This window comes from Chiloscyllium punctatum, chromosome 26, assembly GCF_047496795.1.
Source record: "Chiloscyllium punctatum isolate Juve2018m chromosome 26, sChiPun1.3, whole genome shotgun sequence".
Classification (NCBI taxonomy): Eukaryota; Metazoa; Chordata; class Chondrichthyes; order Orectolobiformes; family Hemiscylliidae; genus Chiloscyllium; species Chiloscyllium punctatum.
The window spans coordinates 58,250,659-58,274,426 of record NC_092764.1 but is presented as its reverse complement, the minus strand read 5'-3'; the positions used below and the strand labels follow the sequence as shown (position 1 = coordinate 58,274,426).

General features: G+C 42.2%; 1 protein-coding gene across 3 annotated transcripts in view; it reads left to right on the top strand.

The window, feature by feature from the left end:
• tgm2l (transglutaminase 2, like) overlaps nt 1–15,996 on the top strand; it is a 35,203-nt gene extending 19,207 nt beyond the window's left edge. For 2 of the 3 annotated variants that reach the window (XM_072547492.1, XM_072547490.1), the window contains 5 exons: nt 3,329–3,571; nt 5,131–5,397; nt 7,271–7,431; nt 9,691–9,827; nt 14,216–15,996. In XM_072547492.1, the coding sequence (XP_072403593.1) occupies nt 3,329–3,571; nt 5,131–5,397; nt 7,271–7,431; nt 9,691–9,827; nt 14,216–14,366 (959 nt within the window). In that variant the 3' untranslated portion in view covers nt 14,367–15,996. The remainder of the gene's footprint in view (nt 1–3,328; nt 3,572–5,130; nt 5,398–7,270; nt 7,432–9,690; nt 9,828–14,215) is intronic. The other variant, XM_072547491.1, reaches the window with a different exon arrangement.
• Nucleotides 15,997–23,768: the final 7,772 nt, after the last annotated feature.

Sequence of the window (23,768 nt, the reverse complement as noted above, 5' to 3'; positions counted from 1 at the left end):
ACAGGCCCTTCGGCCCAACAAGTCCACACTGACCCACCGAAGCGCAACCCATTGCCCCTTATCTAACACTAGAGGCAATTTAGCATGGCCAATTCACCTAACCTGCACATCTTTGGACTGTGGCAGGAAACCGGAGCACCCGGAGGAAACCCACGCAGACACGGGGAGAATGTACAAACTCCACACAGTCAGTCGCCTGAGGCGGGAATTGAACCCGGGTCTCTGGCGCTGTGAGGCAGCAGTGCTCACCACTGTGCCACTGTGCTGCCCACTTTAGTTTGAAGAAGCACTTATTAACATTAGCTCTAAATGCCTATCTCTATTTTTAAAGTTGTTTGGAACATGAGTATTTCTGAAAGGAATGAACTGTTGCGAAAGATTTTCATTTTGAACTTGTCAGGACAGATGCAAGAAAGATGAAGTTCAAACCATCACAACAATTTACGCCAGGGAAAGAGTACTGCTTGTTTAGCAAGTCAATTCCAAGGGACTACTACCGCTGCACTCTGATCATTACCGTACAACCAATTTAAGCTAATCATTTAGCTTGTAATATGGCTTAATTACATTTTCTGGAAACAACATATATTCGCATATAGGGACCTGTTCTCTGTAAGCAAACAAAATATGTTCAAGCCCTGCATCTTTATTGAAATACTTGAGAGTTTGGGGGGGCCTATAGTTCTCTGTTGTTTTCTGTACGGGAACACCATGTTGACCAACCAGCACTGTTTAACCCTGTGGCATATATTTACAATTGTATGAAATTTGGCATTTTTGCATCTGTCCTGATGAGTGTCACACAAGAAGCTTAGCAACATGACTTTCTTTCAGCAATTTTAAAGTAATGTTCCCTTTTTTTCTAGACTCTCCCACCGGAGGAAATAATTTTTCTCTGTCAATCTGATCAAATCCTATAACCGTCTTTAGTTCCTCTATTTGATCACTTCTTTACATTCTGTACTCAAATTCTAGATTAGAGTGGTGCTGGAATAGCACAGCAGTTCAGGCAGCATCCGAGGAGCAGGAACCTCGGATGCTGCTTGAACTGCTGTGCTTTTCCAGCATCACTCTAATCTCGAATCTGATTTCCAGCATCTGCAGTCCTTGTTTTTACCTATTCTGGACTCAAAGGAAAGCAAGCCTAGTTTATTTAGCCCGTCCTTATAATTATTTTATTTAACCATAATATCAATCTGCTGGATCTGCATTATATCCCAAATTGCAGCTTGATGAGTCTTTAAGCATTTAGTACAGGTACACAATCCTTTATCTGAAACGCTCGGGACCAGCTGGTTTTTGGAATTTGGATTTTTTCTAATTTCGGAATAAGTGACAGTTCAATGGTGAAATTTTTAAAAAATCTTACCGAGCAGCAGACTCACAGTGAGTAACAGACACTGAGACAGAATTGAGGCCTGCCAGTGCTGGGCCACACCCACCCACATTGCATCCGAGTGACATGCATTGAGTGGGTGCAGAGTTAGGTTAACTGTTTGCATGCCAAACAACCTTGTTGATGAGACAAAAACTTCACAAAGAAAACCTTCGGATTGTGGAGCTTTTTGGATTTTGGGTAAAGGGTTGTCTACCTGTACTTACCCAATTTTCGACCCCCTCCGCCCCCCCCCCCCCCCCCCCCCCATCTACTGAAAATACAGGCCTATGCTAGGGTGAGTTCATAGAGATCATTCACTCCTTGCCCAATAGTCAGTTTTCCAAAATGTTCCTTGAGAATGAGAATCATCAGGCTACTAGAATCCAAACTAGACTGATCCTGTGCCCCTTCATTCTTCCAGCTTGTGTGTTTTCTTAGCGATGCTCCCTGGAGATCACTCAGGAATTGAAATCCTGATTTTTTTTTCCTCCAGATGCTCTCAGGTTCCCAAGCAGTGAAGGATATTGGTCAACTAAGGGACCTAAATAACATTGTGTTTATATTACAACTATATTTGAAATGCTGTAACCTAAAATCAAAGTGGCCTCAATTGGCTGAAGTATGCAACTTAAAGGAATAATTCCACTGCAGTGGAAAGTGCCTCAGTGCAGCAGCAGTGATAAACATGCAAAGTGGTACAGCCAACATTTGTTGCCATTCCCTGTTTATCCATGAGAAGGTGGTTATAAGTTACCTTCTTGAACCACTGCAGTCCATGTGGTGTTATGAAAGGTGTTCCAGGATTTTGACCCAGTGCAAGGGCAGTGATATATTTTCAGTCAGGATTGTGTGTGACTTGAACTGGAATTTATGGGGGTGGTGGTGTTGCAATGTATATGCTGTCTTTGTGCTTCTACCTAGAAGATGTTGTGGTGAGGATTACAGAATCATAGAAATTTTAGCAGAGAGGCTAGCTGTACATCATAATTAACTGCTTATTTTTTGTGCTGTTAAGGATTTTTTTAAAGAGTTTATCTAATTTCCTCTTGAATGTACAATTGCTTAAGCATAATGGCCCTTGTGTGATAAATTCTGTATTGTAATGAATAAACTTCTTTTGTGATGATATACTTATTGCAATTAAGCCCTTACTTGCCTACAATTAGGAATAGTCTTTTACTATTTACCCTATCAAACATTTGCATAATTTTATACATTTCTTTTAAAGTATTACATGGCGACAGCTGTGATTCGACTACTTGAAATTGTTTGGAATGTTTCATTTCATGTTTTACATTTGATGTGGCCTTTCTTGATCTCTAAGCTGGTCACTGTGCTTTCTGTAACTAAGATCCCACATATGCCCCTCTCAGTCAGCTATTCGGGGCTCAACATGAGTCCCCATTCCTCCCCTCTATAGCAACCCTGTTGAAAATACTGCCATGGAATTTGGGTGTGAATTATTTTGGGTTTAACTGAGACTCTCAGTAAGGCCCAATCATGAAGAAATTCTGCATGTGGGGATTTAGTGGAAAGCAAATGGGTGGCACAGTGGCACAGTGGTTAGCACTGCTGCCTCACATCGCCAGAGAGTCGGGTTCAATTCCCGCCTCAGGCGACTGACTGTGTGGAGTTTGCACGTTCTCCCAGTGTCTGCGTGGGTTTCCTCCGGGTGCTCCGGTTTCCTCCCACAGTCCGAAAATGTGCAGGTTAGGTGAATTGGCCATACTAAATTGCCCGTAGTGTTAGGTGACGGGGTAAATTTCGGGGAATGGGTCTGGGTGGGTGCACTTCGGCGGGTCGGTGTGGACTTGTTGGGCCGAAGGGCCTGTTTCCACACTGTAAGTAATCTAATCTAATCAAACCTCAGGACTGGAACAGGATCAAAGGTACAAAATGGCCCAGAAAGCATTCCTCCAGTGTCTTATAGTGGTGTCATTATCCTTTCAGGCATTTACTGCTGCGGTCCTTGCCCTGTCAAAGCAATTAAAGAAGGGCATGTAGATGTGAAATATGATGCTGCGTTCATCTTCGCCGAGGTCAATGCAGATGTGGTTTACTGGCTGGTAAATAAAGATGGATCAAAACAAGAGTTGGGAGTCAAATACCACCAAGTGGGAAAGCAGATCATTACAAAAAGTGCCTACACAGATGAACGAGAGGACTTAACACATGATTACAAATACCCAGAGGGTAGGGCATTTTTACTGCTCACACTACTAATAGGGATGTTAGATGAGAAAAATATTGGACTAATTTGAATGCAAGGTTTGGAAGCATGTGAGATTAGGTGGAAGCTGGTTGCGATGATGATGAAGTATAAATCAAATGGGGATGAAAACCAGAATTGAACTCAATCCCATCAGTTTACAAACAGGTTGCTTAGGTTAAAATTGACTCCATTATTGCAGTGTGAAGAGTCAACAAATATGTATAACTGATAAGCTGTTCTGTCCAATCATTCTTCCTCAATTGAATTCATCCCTCCCATCTTCCATCCTATGTAAATTTGCATTCTTCCAAAACTCTGCTGTCGATACTTTCAATTACTCCAAGTCTCATTAACCCAGCACTTCTGAGCAGATTGCTAGCTCCTGATCAAACAATACCTCAATTCTAAAATCCTTATCCTTGTTTTCCAACTCCCAAACCCCATATTCTGATAGTTTAATCTTGTCCTATGATCCTTCAAGATCTTTACAGATCTCCAAATCTGGCTGTTTGCTTATCGAAGATTATAGATGTTCCACAGTTGACTGCCATGTTTTCCGCTACCTGGCCTTAATCATTGCTTTTACCAGCTTTACCTAATCTATCTAGATATCTATTTGGTCAAAGATGTGTTTATTGGTTGTTCTTTTACGTAGCAGTTTGGGTTGTTTTACTGCGTTAATGTTGCTACATAAATATAAGTTTTTTGACTAAGTTAGACCACTATTTTAACAGATGTCATTCCCTTGTATAATAACATTGTCTGGAAACTGGGAGTGAGAAGACTCAATTGAAAACATAATGCTTATCTTGATTCAATGAGTATCTTCTCTCAATTTTTATAATTTTTTAAAATTCTAAATTTAATGTCAACTATCAATTTGGGTCCATAATTGCTGCACTATTGATCTTGTTCATATTCAAAACAGTAGTGAATACACAAACTGATAGAAGCGAGTAATACGGAAGCAATTATAGTATCCAATTGCATTAATTTGTAAGTCAATTAGACTAAGTTAAAAATCACACAACACTGGGTTACAGTCCAACAAGTTTATTTGGAAGCACTAGCTTTCAGAGTTATGCTCCTTCATGAGGTGGTTGTGGACAAATTAGACCAAGATGACTTCAAGACTCAGCTTAATTAGTTGGAAAACAGCATGAAAAAAACAAAGAACTGCAGATGCTAGAAATCTGAAATTGCGAGAGAAACGCATCAGGTGTGGAGAGAAAACAGAGTTAACGTTTTCAGAACTAGAATTGTATGTTAAACTGGGTCACATTGATTACAGGCTCACTGTAATTAATCATTGTTGTTTCTGAATGGACTTCCAATTTATAAACAAGTGTGCGCCCTGCAGCTACAGGGTCTTAGCATCACTGTTCCCCAAACAATGTAGAAAAACACCTTATTTAAGTTACGTCGGGGCTATTTCCATTACTTTCGCCTTACCTTCTGCTATCAACTCCCTACCCCTGACTCTACACCCAATTCCATTTCTCATTACTTCACAGGGTTAACAGTGTCTTCCATTTCACAGGTTCTACAAAGGAACGGGAAGTCTACAGCAAAGCTGGAATGAAAATCAGATCTGCCAACATTCAGGAAAATGATTTAAGGATCAGCATTAAATATGCTCAGCCAATCCTTGGAAGTGATTTTGACATTTACTTCAGCATTGTAAACAATGGTTTTATGGACAAAGATATCCATTTAACACTGTCTGCAACCACTATAACATATAACGGGTTTATTTTAACACAATTCAGCAAGAGATCAACTACATTTACATTAAAAGCTGCCACAGGTAACTGTTGTTTTCTATTAAAATGTGAGTGACTATATTTAAGCTCATTACAGTAAATGTTCGCTTTTGTGGTGCCATTGTTTAGAGTTTGAACCTGAAATTCTGTAAGCCTAGAATGAAATAGGTGCAGTGAGTCTACAATGCTTACTGTGCTAAGGAGGTAAGGAACAGTCAGCAATGTATTCCCCCAGAGAGAATGGGAAGTTGGAGAGACAAGGCACTACACTTCTCTTGCATCTTGTCAAGGTCAGGTCCAATGTTATTGCTGGTCAGGAATTAAACTATCAAGCGTCACTTCTGATCTAAAGATGAAACATGCCACTCTGATATAATCGCTGTGCCTTTTTGATAACTGCATACATAAAGTACTTTTTAATACTTTGTGATGATGCTTGGTTAACACGTTTAAAATTTATCTGGAAAGTGATATATGGTTGAAAAACCTACCAAACATTATTGTTCAAAGTATGTGAGAAGATTTGTAGCTCGGGTGCTCGTTGTTGTGGTTCTGTTCGCCGAGCTGGGAATTTGTGTTGCAGACGTTTCGTCCCCTGTCTAGGTGACATCCTCAGTGCTTGGGAGCCTCCTGTGAAGCGCTTCTGTGATCTTTCCTCCGGCATTTGTAGTGGTTCGAATCTGCCGCTTCCGGTTGTCAGTTCCAGCTGTCAGTTGCAGTGGCTGGTATATTGGGTCCAGGTCGATGTGCTTATTGATTGAATCTGTGGATGGGTGCCATGCCTCTAGGAATTCCCTGGCTGTTCTCTGTTTGGCTTGTCCTATAATAGTAGTGTTGTCCCAGTCAAATTCATGTTGCTTGTCATCTGAGCGTGTGGCTACTAAGGATAGCTGGTCGTGTCGTTTCGTGGCTAGTTGGTGTTCATGGATACGGATCGTTAGCTGTCTTCCTGTTTGTCCTATGTAGTGTTTTGTGCAGTCCTTGCATGGGATTTTGTACACTACATTGGTTTTGCTCATGCTGGGTATCGGGTCCTTCGTCCTGGTGAGTTGTTGTCTGAGAGTGGCTGTTGGTTTATGTGCTGTTATGAGTCCTAGTGGTCGCAGTAGTGGCATGTCCTCATTCCGTTGTCAACCCAAAGGACTAGCCACACTACCATACATCAAAAACATTTCTGAACCGACAACCAGACTACTGAGCAGGAAATATCCTCAAACTTGTACTTACCTTTTCAAAAATGTTTTCACTGGTATATTTGCAACTGGTTCTTCGATCAGAAGTTGTGAAAGGCTCTGGAAAGACCATGTTGGGAATATTGTGAGCAGTTTTGGGCCCTGTATTTAAGGAAGGATACATTGGCATTGGAGAGGGCGCAAAAGGGGTTTACTGGAATCCTGGCTGTGAAGGATTTGTCATGTGAGGAGTCATTGAGGACTCTGAGTCTGTGCTGAACAGAGTTTAGAAGGATAAGGGGGATCTGATTGAATCTTAACCGGATACTGAGAGGCCTGGATAAAGTGAACGTAGAGGAGATATTTTCACTAGTAGGAGAGACGGGGGCCCAAGTGCACAGCCTCAGAGTAAAGGGACAATCCTCAGAACTGAGACGAGGAGGAATTTCCTCAGCCAGAGGGTGGTGAATTTATGGAACTCATTGCCTCAGAGAGCTGTGGGGACCAAGTCATTGAGTGTTTTATCATACTCAGATTGATGAGTTGATTAGTAAGAGGATCAAGGGTTACAGAGAGAAGGCAGGAGAATGGGGTTGAGAAGTATATCAGCCATGATCAAATGGTGGAGCAGACCCGATGGGCTGAATGGCCTAATTCTGCTCTCATGGCCTACTGATCATTTGCTTCAACAAATGCAGGAATGGTTCTGTGGAGCAAACTAGTTATTTGTCTTTGCTTTTGTTAGTTCAGAAAGAAGTTTTGAGACTGAAATATAGAGACTATGGTGAACATCTCTCTGAGCACAACTTAATTCGAATGATGGCCGTGCTAATCCCTAAAGGCACATCTGAAGTGAGTCTCAAGGAGTGCGACATCGCCCTGAATCTGCCTCGGCTCACTGTGAAGGTAACCATGAGATCCCTCAGAGTTGGTGAGAAAAACAGGTTCCTAGTTTCTTTCAAGTGACATGTGATGATAACGTTTAAGCCCAGCGGTGGACACATTTTCCATTTTGAAAGACATATGATTCTTCTCGTTACAACGCATGTGTACAGATCCAGGTTTATTTTAACTAGTGGAATCCTTTTCTGCCCCCATCTGAGTAGCTTTGCAGTATCAGATCAGAGTGAGGTCGCTACTTTTGAATGCCATATTCCGCTTGCTTTTCACTTATTTTACTTATTTTTCCACATGTACGTTGACAGAAGGTTCAAAGAGTAAGAAAATAGTTTTATTTACAGCTGAATCACAGAACATTAAAGAATAGCGTATTTAAGTTATTTTAGACAGAGTTGTCAAGAGTCCAAAGCTAAAGTAAGCACATAAGTGATTGCTGAAGTTAGCGTAAAGAAGCAACAACATCTGTTTTACCCTTGAGCTGAAGTTAGTCAGAAATGAGGTACAGAAACCACTAGCTATGGCTATGTGTTGCTAGGTTGTGAAAAGAATTTAAATATCAAGAGATATGAGACGTCAAATGAAAAACAAGTGCCGATGATGTGCACAGAGGATTATGTTACATATTGGTTCTTCTGAAAATCTAGAGTCTGTGCCTTTAAGGTTGTGTTAATAACACATACAAAACCCACTGGCCAAGTCGGGGTCAGATAAATATCGTGGAATGTTTGTCACAAACATGGTGCTATTGTGACGGAGCTAACACTGGGAGATGTATTAATTGCAAGTCAAGTGGCCATAGATGGCTTGAGTAATGGTAAAAAGCTAATTATCATACTATAAGCTTTTTTCTAATAATGACGAAAAAATAATCTTAGGAATTGTAGGTTGCAAAATTGGTTGGTTCTGCACCTTTATCAGCAGATTATTAAATGAGCATGTGATCTTTCCTTACCATAAGAGTAAAATTAGACCCTTTAAATAAAAGTATTTTTGAGGTGAGTGTTATTGTTGATTTTAATAGCCTGGGTTTTTCAAGATATTTTCCAGGTTTTTGCATTTAATATGTTGAAGACAATCCAGGCGAAAAGGCATAAGCTAAAAATACCTCTGTAACCTCGTACAAAATCATTAATATAATTTTCAACTTAAAACCTCAAGACAAGACACAATAAATAACAAGCAGCTATTTACACATTGCATTAGCTCTACATGTGTGGTCCTCCAGGGCAGTTACATGATCTTTAAAATATTGACAAGTTATTTTAGCAGTAAAATGAGTTTATAGTATTTGTAGATGGATTCTGTTACAAAATGTTGATGGCTAGGTTTAGTATTTAAAAAGCACATCACTGCCATTGCATGGTGAACAAGTCTGAATATGTTTAAACTCTCAACTGACTGGGACACAATTGATGCTAAAATGTACTTATCTGTTTTTGAACAGGATATTATCATTGTACAAAATGTATTTATTTCTTTTTATTTCATGGGGTATGTGTGTCTCTGTTAGAGTAGTATTTATGACCAAAACGGAGTAGTTTGCTGGGCTATTTTCAAGGTGTCGGGGGTGGGGTAGGGGGGTGGGGTTTGCGGGGTGGCGCAGTGAGTGAGAGGTGGTTAGGAGTCACCCACATTGCTGTAGGTCTGGAGTCATGTAGAGATAACAATGCCAGACATCCTCCCTAAAGGACATGAGTGAAGCAGATGGACTTTGAATCAATGATAGTCTCATGGTCTCCATTACTTTCACTTGATTTTTGTGGCCTGAATTTAACTTCCACGTGTCGCTGTGATGAAATTTGAACTTATGCCCACAAGAGTTATGAACAAGGGTTGTACTGGACTCTGAACGTTAACTCTGAACGTTTCTTTCTCCACAGATGCTGCCAGACATGCTGAATTTCTCTAGCACTTTTGATTTTACTTCTGGGATATTAACCTGGCTGTCTGGAGTACTAAACCAGTGACATTACAGCTAAACCATCTTGTAATATAGATGCAATCATTATCAATGGTCTTTAATGTAAGTCTTGACATTATGGATGCACGCAGATGGAAACCTGATTTTTGAGCATAAAAACAACACCAAACAAGACTTTTCTCCCAGATTTATGTCAGGGCCCATTTTTACCAATTTGATTATATACAAAGTCATACAGGACTTATTTGGTTTCAAGCACTCCTAATAAAATGTTACAAGTTAGATACTGATTAAAAACATTAATTTCAAATGAATATGTCTGAAACAGTCTTGCCTTGTTCTAGGTAATCGGTGAACCAATCCTGCATCGGGAGTTAACTGTCCAAATAAAATTTGCAAATCCTCTTCCCATCATATTAACTGACGGCATCTTCAGTGTGGAGGGCACTGGGCTCACACATCTCCAGGAAATTAAGTCTCCGTGAGTAATAAGACACTTGCCATTATTACCAATGTTACTAATCTTCAGAGATGGAAATGAATATTTTTAATAGCTATCCTTTTTCATATTAGTCAAACAAATCAAAATATAGGATGTTACAGGTGAACAGTCCTTGTGTGTGTCCGAGATGTTACAGGTGAACAGTTCCTGTCTGTGTGGGTGATTAGTACAAGTTAGAGTACCTGTGTTTGTATAATAGTGCAGGTTAGAGTACTTGTGTCTGTATAATGGTGCAGTTAGAGTCTGTCTCTGTGACAGTGAAGGTTAGAGTACCTGTGTCTATATAATAGTGTAGATTAGAGTACCTGTGTGTGTATAATGGTGCAGTTTAGACTACCTGTGTGTCTATGACTTTGCAGAGTAGCATACCTGTGTCTGTATAATGGTGCAGATTAGAGTACCTGTGTCTGTATAATGGTGCAGATTAGAGTACCTGTGTCTGTATAATGGTGCAGGTTAGAGTACCTGTGTCTCTGTGACACTGTAGTTTACAGTACCTGTGTCTACTTAATGGTGTAGGCTAAAATACCTGTATCTGTATAATAGTGCAGGTTAGAGAATCCGTGTCTTAAATTGTGTAGATTAGAGTACCTGTGTCTGTGTAATGCTGCAGCTTAGAGAATCTGTGTTTGTATAATGGTGCAGGTTAGAGTACCCGTGTCTCTATATAATAGTGCAGGTTAGACCACCTGTGTCTATATAATGGTGCAGATTAGAGTACCTGTCTGCATAATGGTGTAGGTTAGAGTACCTGTGTCTGTATAATGGTGTATATTAGAGTACCTGTGTCTGTACAATGGTGCAGGTTAGAGTAACTGTGTCTGTATAATGATGCATGTTAGAATATCTATTTGTATAATGGGGCAGGTTAGAGTACCTGTGTCTGTATGTACTTTGTCCCCACGATTCTCCATGTAATTAATTCTCAATATCAATCAGGGAACAGAACAGCAAAGTGGTAGGCACCTCCTGACAGTAACAGAGGATAATGGTTTCAGTATTAAAAGATAGCGATGTGGAAATGCAATGTGATATAAATGACAAACAACTCAAGACAATATTCCGTATAATAGTGCAGTTAAGATACCTGTGTCTCTGTGACAGTATAGGTTAGAGTACCTGTGTCTGGAGATTGTTCCATGTCCTGGCATCTTTTAGACACTGTGTAAGCAAGCAGTGCCACCTGCTGGCCATTTCCAAAGTAACTGATCGGGTGACATTACAGAGATGGTTTCAGTCTCAGGGAGTCCCTCTCCCACTGCAACTCCCAGGTCATTTCCTCTGCGCTGACCTATCACCTTCATCCCCTCCCCCACTCACCCATTGTACTCTATGCTGCTTTCTCCCCACCCCCACCCTCCTCTAGCTTATCTCTCCACGCTTCAGGCTCACTGCCTTTATTCCTGATGAAGGGCTTTTGCCCGAAACGTCGATTTCGCTGCTCGTTGGATGCTGCCTGAACTGCTGTGCTCTTCCAGCACCACTAATCCAGAATTTGGTTTTCAGCATCTGCAGTCATTGTTTTTACCTTGTTGATTTTAACCCTACTGCGAATCCTCTTGCAAGGATGCCTGCCTTGAAGAAGTTTTCCTCCTCTCTCTACAAGAATCTCAGGGAGTCCCTCTCCCACTGCAACTCCCAGGTCATTTCCTCTGCGCTGACCTATCACCTTCATCCCCTCTCCCACTCACCCATTGTACTCTATGCTGCTTTCTCCCCACCCCCACCCTCCACTAGCTTATCTCTCCACGCTTCAGGCTCACTGCCTTTATTCCTGATGAAGGGCTTTTGCCCGAAACGTCGATTTCGCTGCTCATTGGATGCTGCCTGAACTGCTGTGCTCTTCCAGCACCACTAATCCAGTATACAACAATGAAGGCTAATGTGTGGTGATGAATGATCAGCAGTCTATTTCAGTGGGGTTTGAAACAAAAGCTGCTGTGTAATGTGAATTAGAATACCAGCTGTGTCTATGTATGTGTATGTTTAAAATGTAATGATAAAAAAATTATATTTTGACAATTGTTAATTGGTGCCATGAATTGTACACAGCCTTTTCATTTCTCGAAGCTAAGCTCAAATCCAAATGAGACGTGTGCTGGATTTATTCTGACCCACCTGTTAGCCTAGTTCTGTTTGTTTTTAAAATTAACTCCAGAAAGCAGATAAGGTATTGCCTTCCTGTTATTGGTGATGTTTTGTGATTATCTGCTGGAAACTATATGCCAGAGTCTTTGAATATTGTCTTGAGTTGTTTGTCATTTATATCACATTGCATTTCCACATCGCTATCTTTTAATACTGAAACCATTATCCTCTGTTACTATCAGGAGGTGCCTACCACTTTGCTGTTCTGTTCCCTGATTGATATTGAGAATTAATTACATGGAGAATCATGGGGACAAAGTTGTCATGTTGTATGTCACTCTGCCTTCTGCAACACACAGTGCAAATAATCTGATTGCCAGAGCCATTTTTAGATTAGATTAGATTAGATTAGGTTACTTACAGTGTGGAAACAGGCCCTTCGGCCCAACAAGTCCACACCGCCCCGCCGAAGCGTAACCCACCCATACCCCTACATCTACATTTACCCCTTACCTAACACTAAGGGCAATTTAGCATGGCCAATTCACCTGGCCTGCACATCTTTGGACTGTGGGAGGAAACCGGAGCACCCGGAGGAAACCCACGCAGACACGGGGAGAATGTGCAAACTCCACACAGTCAGTCGCCTGAGGCAGGAATTGAACCCGGGTCTCAGGCGCTGTGAGGCAGCAGTGCTAACCACTGTGCCACCGTGCCTATCAGCTAACCACTGTGCCACCGTGCCTATCATCCTATCAGCTTTTTGTTTTGTCAAGAGGGACTAAATACCAGAACCTTCTTCAGTTTGTTACATACATTGCAATAGGGTGTTGAGATCCTGGGCTGTTGGCATTGTGCTGCAGACACTGTAAGGGACCTTGTGCCATTTCATTCTATTGTACACATTGGAACAAGCCGATGAAGCTCTCAACCAGCCCAGTACACAATGACACACTGATAGAGGGCTCCATTTTCCCAGTGATTGATGTAGAACCATTTACACAATTTAATTGAAGGATTCTGCCATTTCGTTTTACATTTTCTTGTCACAAAAAACCTATTGAATATGTTGCAAGGGAAGAACTGTAGCCGTAAAATTACTTTTGACCTCTAAGGTCCAGGCTTAGCCTGAAGCCAGAGCAGTAGAAAGATTTTATTGAATCTTGTTACTATGCTATATAGTCAGCCCTGCAAGTTGTGCATCCCAGCTTCTCCACTCCAACTCAACTCAGCAGGCTGCCACTCAGTCTCCCACCTAGACAATCCCAGCTGTGCCAAAAGTTAAAAAGAAAAACAAAGGTGTCTTCAGATACTATCTATTTATTTCTAATCATTGTGACCTTTCAATCCAACTGCTTCTTATCTTACCTTCCCCCATCCTATCTTCGAAGACTGCCCAAGAAAAGGCAGCATTCATTACTGTCTTTATAAGTTCAATATTTCTGAGTGTAGGCTGTAATTGAATTCAATCCATACATGATTTTAAGTGTGTGAAGATGAGGCTATTCTTGTTGATGTGAGAAGCTGATATAGATCTATATCCACCCAGTACTGGAGCAGTTTCATTCAATTTTCCCTGGAGTGTGGAGTCTGAGGGGTGACCTTACAGAGGTTTACAAAAACATGAGGGGCATGGATAGGATGAATAGCCAAGGTCTTTTCCCCACGGTGGTGAGTCAAAAACTAGAGAGGCATTGGTGTAAGCTTAGAGTGGAAAGATATAAAAGGGACCTAAGGGACAATGTTTTCACAGAGAGGGTGGTACGTCTATGGAACGAGCTGCCAGGGGAAGTGGTGGAGGCTGATACAAGTACAACATTTAAAAGGCATCTGGACATGAATTGGAAGGGTTGAGACAAGTTGGTCTGGTTCTGTACGTTACTGTGACTCTATATCAGTGTCACTTTCAGCTTCCTCTAAGTATGCCGTATGAATGAATTTCCAAAAGAAGATTAAACATAGGTCATTAATTGGTCTTATGCTTTCAATATTTATGTCTCTATGAAATTTTTTTCCCACTGTTTCTCACTATATATTTTAGATGAAAACTGTGTGTTTCCAATGTAAATAATAAGGTAATTGTATGCAATCCTATGCAAGGGAATGTATATCTGCATCATATATATCTATATCTATATAATATACATATGCATTTCACAAATCAAATGTGATCCATTTGATCATATAATATGATTTTGATTCCCTCTCCCCCTTTTGAAGAAACCCTCTTAACATTTCCCTTGCTTCTGTTTATTTCTTCTCTTTCTAAACAACTGAAGTACCGCAGCAATCCATCCTGGACAAGAGGTGGTGGTGAATGTATCCTTTACACCAAACAAGACAGGCTTACGGAAACTGATGGTGGATTTTGACAGCAGCAGACTTCACGATGTTAAAGGTTCCACCAAAATTATTGTCAGACGGGCTTAACTGACAGCCTCTGGTATTTTATTAGTATTTTAATCCGAGGATGAATCAGCTAGGAATCTTATCTCTTTAGTCTAACAGAACATGTGGTTCCTAGTTTCAAATGTTGATTAAAATTACTGTCACTAGTGCTTTAGCTACCCAACAGTGCACTGATAATGTTGTATTAAGGGATAAGATAGTTTCCATGCTACATGCATTGGACAATATTTGCTTAAAACTAACAGAAAGCTTTAATGCAAAGAGTAGCAAACCAGACATTCAGCTTTCTTCTCACATTTGTCACATGGTGATGTAGAAAGCAGTACAAACACTGAGGTTGCTGGAAATCTTAAGTAAGAACCAAAGGTGGAAAATCTCAGCAGATCAGGTAGCATCTGTGGACAAAAGCAGGGTTAGTGTTTCAGATCAATGACCTTTCTTCAGAGTGTTGATGAAGAGTCCTCAGCCTGAAATATTTTCTCTTTCTCTCTCCATGAATGCTACTTAACCTGCTGAGATTTCCCAGCCTTTTCTGTTCTCATACAGTCTGTAATAGAGAAGTGACTTTTTTTAGTGATAGAGAGTGGAAATCCACTTCAGATCATCAAAAATTCAACATGTCATGGAGTACTCAAGTTTTGCAAAGTATTGACTTGAGTCTTGAGTTTATCTGCTGACAGTTATGGATTTTCTTTTGCTTGTGAAAGCTATGCAAACAAAGAATGAAACAACTAAGAGTTAAAAAGATAATTAGGTCTTCCTTTAGAAAGAAACCAGTTTATATTGAAGATAAGGGGATGTTTATGTAAATATATATTACATAATTATTATGCCATTCTCTGTTATCCTTTTGTTTATCCATTTTTGTGGGATTTTGTTGCTTTCTGTTTAAGCTGGGAGAGATGAGACTCTATGTTCTTGATGGGGTGATTGGGTGCTGGGGGATTTGATGGCTCTGACATTCTGTCTACAAACTGAGAGGAGATTGAGCAAAGCCCTGTTGGGAGAAAGCATACATTAGAGTGTTGCTACTTTATAATGACTGCTCAGAAAAGACTGTTACGGAAAACCTTTGAGAGTCAAGCAATTCCCTCATTTTTCCGTCTTTTAAGCGAGAATAGCTTTCTCTTAAAAAGTTCTTCTTTCTCTCTGTACCCAGCGATGACCCAGTTTTAATTTGGCAGCTCATGGCTTGGGCTGTTGCTATAATATGAAGTGGACAGGACTTTCAGCTGATAATTGCCTAGTTTTGATGGCACGCTGCTCCAATCAGAGGCTAGTAACCCGATAGATATCAGCCCAGTATTGCAAGAACTGAACTCCTGTCTCAGCACGCTGTATGGAGTGGCTCTGGATCAGAAGGAAGAATTCTGTTGTTCAGTCAAGAATCACATCAATATGAGATGTTCCTGAAATATAATGGAACATAGAATGTTTCCAGTACATAAAGAGAACATATAAACTGTGCTGACTCTGCAAGAACAACTCAGCAAATCCCATTCCTCGTCGCTTTCCTGTCACCACGGAAATGCTTTCCTTCCATATTTTATGTAATTAGTATTGTTTCTCAATAGATGAGCAGCTTCAACTGTTCGTGCATGACTCAGATTTTATCACATAGTGGGCTGACTACTTTAATAAATGTGATTAATACAAGCACCAAATGCGATCTTAAGTTGAGTAACGTGACATTTGTATGATTCAATAGTTGTATTTAACAGGAAATGTCTCTGGAAGAACAACAGTTCTACATACATTATATTTATGTCCATAAATTAGATAGTATATAATAGTATAGAATATCCTTTTATTGTCCCATATATTCCAGTACAGAAGTACAGTGAAAGCTACTTACAACGACTACCTCTAATGGAGCCATTGTACAAGTTCAGGTACAAGTACCTAGGTACAAATCTTGGATACAAAAGAGGAATAAAAGGAAAAGTAATGGCATTACTTGGCATCTAAAAAAATATTAGAAATAAGATAGTTATAATATAGTTGAAGGATTGACATTACAGTCCAGTAAAGAACATCTTCCTTCCCACCTATCTGCTCCACCCTCCCCTCTGACCTATTACCATCACCTCCCACCTGCATCTACCCATCACTGGAGAGGAATTTCTTAAGTGCGTACAAGACAATTTTCTGATTCAGTATGTGGATGTACCTATTAGAGAAGGTGCAAAACTTGACCTACTCTTGGGAAGTAAGGCAGGGCTATGAGTTGTCAGTGGGGGAGCACTTTGGGGCCAGCGACCATAATTCTATTCGTTTTAAAAAGTGATGGAAAAGGATAGACCAGATCTAAAAGTTGAAGTTCTAAATTGGAGGAAGGCCAATTTTGACAGTATTAGGCAAGAACTTTCAAAAGCTGATTGGAAGCAGATGTTTGCAGGTAAAGGGACGGCTGGAAAATGGGAAGCCTTCAGAAGTGAGATAACAAGAATCCAGAGAAAGTTTATTCCTGTCAGGGTGAAAGGGAAGGCTGGTAGGTGTAGGGAATGCTGGATGACTAAAGAAATTGAGGGTTTGGTTAAGAAAAAGAAGGAAGCATATGTCAGGCATAGACAGTATAGATCGAGTGAATCTTTAGAAGAGTATAAAGGAAGTAGGAGTATACTTAAAAGGGAAATCAGGAGGGCAAAAAGGGGACATGAGATAGCTTTGACAAATAGAATTAAGGAGAATCCAAAGGGTTTTACAAATATATTAAGGACAAAAGGGTAACTAGGGAGAGAATAGGGCCCCTCAAAGATCAGCAAGGAGGCCTTTGTGTGGAGCCACAGAAAATGGGGGAGATACTAAATGAATATTTTGCATCAGTATTTACTGTGAAAAAGGATATGGAAGATATAGACTGTAGGGAAATAGACGGTGACATCTTGCAAAATGTCCAGATTACAGCGGAGGAAGTGCTGGATGTCTTGAAATGGTTAAACGTGGATAAATCCCCAGGAACTGATCAGGTGTACCCGAGAACTCTGTGGGAAGCTAGCGAAGTGATTGCTGGGCCTCTTGCTGAGATATTTTTATCATTGATAGTCACAGGTGAAGTGCTGGAAGACTGGAGGTTGCCAAACATGGTGCCACTGTTTAAGAAGGGCGGTAAAGACAAGCCAGGGAACTACAGACCGGTGAGCCTGACCTCAGTGGTGGGCAAGTTGTTGGAGGCAAACCTCAGGGACAGGATGTACATATATTTGGAAAGGCAAGGACTGATTCTGGATAATCAACATGGCTTTGTGTGTGGGAAATCATGTCTCACAAACTTGATTGAGTTTTTTTGAAGAAGTAACAGAGGATTGATGAGGGCAGAGCAGTAGATGTGATCTATCTGGACTTCAGTAAGGCATTCGACAAGATTCCCTATGAGAGACTGATTAGCAAGGTTAGATCTCACGGAATACAGGAAGAATTAGCCATTTGGATACAGAACTGGCTCAAAGGTAGAAGACAGAGGTGGTGGTGGAGGGTAGATTTTCAGATTGGAGGCCTGTGACCAGTGGAGTGCCACAAGGATCGATGCTGGGTCCACTATTTTTTGTCATTTACATAAATGATTTGGTGCGAACATAAGAGGTACAGTTAGTACATTTGCAGATGACACCAAAATTGGAGGTGTAATGGACAACGAAGAGGGTTACCTCAGATTACAACAGCATCTGGACCAGATGGGCCAATTGGCTGAGAAGTGGCAGATGTAGTTTAATTCAGATAAATGCGAGGTGCTGCATTTTGGGAAAGCAAATCTTAGCAGGACATATACACTTAATGGTAAGGTCCTAGGGAGTAAAGAGACCTTGGAATGCAGGTTCATAGCTCCTTGAAAGTGGCGACACAGGTCGATAGCCTAGTGAAGAAGGCATTTGGTATGCTTTCCTTTATTGGTCAGAGTATTGAGTACAGAAGTTGGGAGGTCATGTTGCGGCTGTACAGGATGTTGGTTCAGCCACTGTTGGAATATTACGTGCAATTCTGGTCTCCTTCCTATTGGAAAGATGTTGTGAAACTTGAAAGGGTTCAGAAAAGATTTACAAGGACGTTGCCAGGGTTGGAGGATTTGAGCTATAGGGAGAGGCTGAACAGGCTGGGGCTGTTCTCCCTGGAGTGTCAGAGGCTGAGGGGTGACCTTATAGAGGTTTGCAAAATTATGAGGGGCATGGATAGGATAAATAGGTAAAGTCTTTTCTCTGAGGTTGGAGAGTCCAGAACGAGAGGGCATAGGTTTAGGGTGAGAGGGGAAAGATATAAAAGACCTAAGGGGCAACTTTTTCATGCAGAGGGTGGTACGTGTATGGAATGAGCTGCCAGAGGAAGTGGTGGAGGCTGGTAAAATTGCAACATTTAAGAGGCATTTGGATGGGAATATGAATAGGAAGGGTTTGGAGGGCTATGGGCCGGGTGCTGGCAGGTGGGTCTAGATTGGGTTGGAATATCTGGTCGGCATAGATGGGTTGGACCGGAGGGTCTGCTTCCAAGCTGTACATCTCTATGACTTTCCCAGCAAACCTTCATCTCAGCCCCTTTCTACCCCCACATTCCTGATGAAGGGCTTATGCCAAAAAAAATGTTGATTCTCCTGCTCCTCGGATGCTACCTGACATGCTGTGCTTTACCAGCGGCAGATGTTTTAATTACATTTCAGCAGCTCAGTGACTACGTGGTCTGACCATCTGCACCAGGGCCCAGTCCAACAACAGTCCCACTCTGCTCCAAGCCTCCACTGTATCCTGTCAGACACTCAGCTGCACCAAGGCAAGTTGCACTACTCTGGGACTCGCTTTACCTCGCGCTACCCCGGGACTCACTTCCCCTCACATTGCTCTGGGAACGACTAAAATCAGAGAAAAAAAAAAGCAATGAAAGAAAAAGAGCACGCAGAGCCGAGGATCTCCAGGTGGAGTGTCCTCCTTTGCCACCATCTACCTGGCAGGATATATAAGGGTATAACAATAAGTAATTGCAAACTTTTATGGTATTTACATAGCTGGTACCTGAGCGAACAAGGAAAGGTGTGGAGAGAGAACCTTTCTCCAGCAGGATTAATTTTAGTATTTCCACCCACAAAGGACAAAGCAGAGAAGGCCCAGATAGAATCAGAAATTGAGTTCCGTCATCTCCAGCAAAAAAGGGTATGTGAGATCTTCATCCTTATGTCTTAACAGTCAGTCGCATTTTGACCTTTCGCCAAAGCAGACAGGGAGTGAGAATAGGTGGAGACAGCCCAGAGAAAGAGAGAGAGATATGAAATGGGGAGGTAAACATTGAGGTAATAGGTAGCAGGCCAAGGCAGAGAAAAGCTGAATAAGCGATAATAAAAGCTGAATTGTGAAAATGGGTTAGCTGTGCTGAGTGCAACCCATATAAAGTGAGAATGGGCATTGGGGTATGTGAGAGTGGCTGATGGTGCTAAAAGCAACCCATATCATAACAGGACTCTGTGTGGAGGTGGGTAAAAAGACATGGAAGGATGGAATAAGGTTCTAAAGTTATTGAACTCGATTTCATCCCCTCAAGGCTGCAGGATCCCCAAGTGGAAAATGAGGTGCTGTTCTTCCAGCTTGCGCTGAGCTTCACTGGAGCACTGCAGCAAGCCTGAGACAAAGATGTTGGCCAGGGAACAGGGTGGTGTGTTGAATGGTTAGCAACTGGAAGCTCAGGGTCTTTTTTGTGTAAAGCTGTCACCCAGTATAGGCGTTGTGGTGGACAGTGAATGCAATAGACTAGATCGTGTGAAGTGCAGGGAAAGCGTTGCTTCACCTGGAAGGTATATCAGGGGCCTTAGATAGTGAGGGGGGAGGAAGCAAGCAGGTACTTTCTGTGGTTGCAGGAGAAGCTGCTATGGGGTGTGTTGGGAGTGATGGAGAATTGGAACAGGGTGGCCCAGAGGGACAGACCCCGAGGAAGGCAGATAAGTGTGGGAGAAGACTATATGTCTGGAGGTGGTGGAAATGGCTGCTTATGATCCTTTGTATGTGAATGCTGGTGAGACGGTAAGTGAGGACAGGGGACACTGACTCTGTTATAGGACGGAAGAGAAGGGATGAAGCCAAAAGTGATGGAGCTGGGTCTGACATGGTTGAAGGCGTTGTCAACTACAGTGCTGAGGAATCCTTGGTTGAGGTAAAAGGTAGCCATTTGAGACCACCCCCCCCCCCCCCCCCCCCCCGCCCCCTGCATAATGTGGCATCGTCAGAATAGATGTGACCGAGATGGAGAAACTGGGTGAATAAGATGGAGTCCTTACACAAAGCAGGGTGTGAAGATGTATAATCACACAATCAAGGTAACTGTGGGAGTTGGTGTGTTTATAGTAGATATTTGTGACTAGCCTATCCCTGGAAATGGAAACAGAGATGTCAAGGAAGGGAAGGGAGAAGTCAGAAATGGACTAGGTGAAGGTGAGGGAAGCATGGAAATTGGAAGTGAAATTGATAAACTTTTCCAATTCTGGATAAGAGGGGGAAGCAGTACCAATGATGTCATTGATATACCAGAGAAAGAGTTGTGGGTGGGGGCTGGAATAGGACTGGAACAAGGAATGTTCCACCTACTCCACAAAGAGACAGACATGGCTGGGGGCCCATGCGAGTACCCATGGCCACCCTGTGTATGGAGAAACTGGGAGGAATTAAAGAGAAGTTGTTGAGGGTGAGGATGAGCTTGACCAAGTAGAGGAAGGTGGTGGGTGGGGACAGTTAAGCTCCTTTGCCCAGGAAGAAGCAGAGAGCCCTGAGACCATCCTAATGGGGGATGAATGTGTAAAGGGATCGCACGTAAGTAGTGGACAGGAGGCAGCTGGTGAACTGGAAATTCTGAAACACACACAAAGCCTCAGAGGAGTTGCGGATGTAAGTGAGAAGGGATTGGACAAGAGGAGAAAAAAAAACAAAGTCGAAGTAGGAAGAGCTGAGTTGTGTGGGGCAGGAACAGGCAGAAACAGTGGGTCGGCCTAGGCAGTCCTTGATTGTTGAGGATAAGGTAGAAATGCGCTGTATGGAATTGGGGGAACTGTTGCGGGGATGAGGTGAGGTTAATGACAGTCGTGGAAGTCGTAGCCTGGTTCTCGACAGTCGGGCCATTGTCCGAGGAGGTAGGAGGTATCTGAGAGCTGGTGCCCAGCCTTTGCAATGTAGAGGCCAGTCCACGAGACGACAACAGCACCACCCTTATCAGCAGGCTTGATAACAAAGTCAGGGTTGGATCTGAGAGCACGGAGTGCACTCAGTCAGAGGGAGGGAGGGAGGTTGGAATTGGTGTCAGTTCTTGATGAACAGGTGGAGTACAGGTAGGAGGCCAGAGGGTGGGGTCCAGGGATGGGAAGGGGGTTGGAACTGGATGGAAGGGGTCTATGGGATGGGGAGAGTGCTCTTGTCCAAAGAAGCAGGCAGGTAGGCGAAGGTGATGGAGGAAGAGTTCACATCATGTCTAGCCCAAGATCCATTAAAGTGGAGACACAGAGGGATAAAACTCAGCCCTTTGCTGAGTACGGACTGTTCATCAACAGAGAATGGAAGGTTAGAAGGGATAGCTAATACCTGACAAGTGGTAGGATCAGGAGAAAGGGATTTTCTGATGTTGCACTAGAGGCGTTGGCACAGGAAGTGGAGGGAAGGAGAAATAGTTAACTGTGCCAGGAAGCTCTCCAGACCAAATAGCCAGGAGTCTCAGATTTGGTGCTGGAATAAGTTTAATGACATGACAGGAGTGGTTACATCTTCAAATGACATATCCCACAGTGAATCTTTACTTGGTCTTAGCAACTGAGGACTGCTACATTGGAGTAAACCATGACGGCTCCATGCTGCAAGGAATCAGATTCACAAGAGTTAATAGACCCAATCACTGGCAATGTCACCTTCACTCTGCTCTGATGGTGTAGATGCTGGAGAACCTTGATGAGGACAGTCTTAATGAAGCAAAGACATCTGATGGAATTCAGTAGAAAACGTTCGAGGGGAAGATGGTAAACAGGCCCATTGACTCTCACAGGAAACCATGCACTGACTCTCATTAACAGGAATACTGGTCTGCATTGTATGTAGCAGGAAGAGACCAACAAGGCAGATTCATCGACTAGCAGTGTAAAGACAATTAGACCCAATTAACTCAAATTATCCCCAGGCCAGCTGGGATTTAATCGTGCCGTAGGGATTAAACAAGACATGTACAAGTTTCCCGTCACTCCAGAAGGCTGCATACCAAGCCCTATTGCCAGTTGCCTACCAAGGGGCCTCATTTCATAGAATAAAGAACATAGAACGTTACAGCACAGTACAGGCCCTTCGGCCCTCAATGTTGCACCGACCTGTGAAAATAATCTGATGCCCATCTAACCTACATCGTTCCATTATTATCCATAGGTATGTCCAATGACCATTTAAATGCCCTTAACATCAGCGAATTTGCTATTGTTGCAAGCAGGCCGTTCCAAGCCCCTACTACTATGGAGAATCAATGTGGACTTGTTGGGCCAAATGGCCTGTTTCCGCACTGTAGGGAGTCTAATCTCTGAGTGAAGAAACTACTCCTAATATCTATCCTAAATCTATCACCCTTCAATTTAAAGCTATGTCCCCTTGTTGTTAGCCTTCACCATCCAAGGAAAAAGGCTCTCACTGTCCACCCTATCTAACCCCCGATTATCTTATACATCTCGATTAACTCACCTCTCAACCTTCTTCTCTCCAACAAAAACATTCCTCATAAGACCTCCCTTCCATACCAGGGAACATCCTAGTAAATCTTCCCTGAATTGTTTTCAAAGCTTCCACATCCTTCCTATAATGTGGTGACCAGACTGCACACAATACTCCAGGTATGGCTACACCAGTGTCTTGTACAGCTGAAGCATGACCCAGTGTCTTCGAAACTCAATCCCTCTACCAATAAATGCCAACACACCTTATGCCTTCTTAACAACCGTATCAACCTGGGTGGCAACTTTCAGGGATTTATGCACCTGGACATTGAGATCTCTCTGTTCATCTACACTGCCAAGAATTTTACCATTAGCCCAGTACCCTGCATTCCTGTTATTTTTTTCCAAAGTGAACTACCTCACACTTTTCTACATTAAACTCCATTTGCCACTTCACAGCCCAGCTCTACATCTTATCTATATCCCTCTGTAACCCACAACGTACTTCAGTATTGTCTACAACTCTGCCTACTTTAGTGTCCCCCGCAAATTTACTAACCCATCCTTCTACGCCCACATCCAGATCATTTATAAAAATGACAAACAGCAGTGGCCCCAAAACAGATCCTCACGGCACACCACTGGTAACTGATCTCCAGGATGAACATTTCCCATCAACCACCTTTCAGCTTGCCAATTTCTGATCCAAACTGCTAAATCACTTTCAATCCCAAAACTCCGTATTTTGTGCAATAGCTTACCATGTGAAACCTTATCGA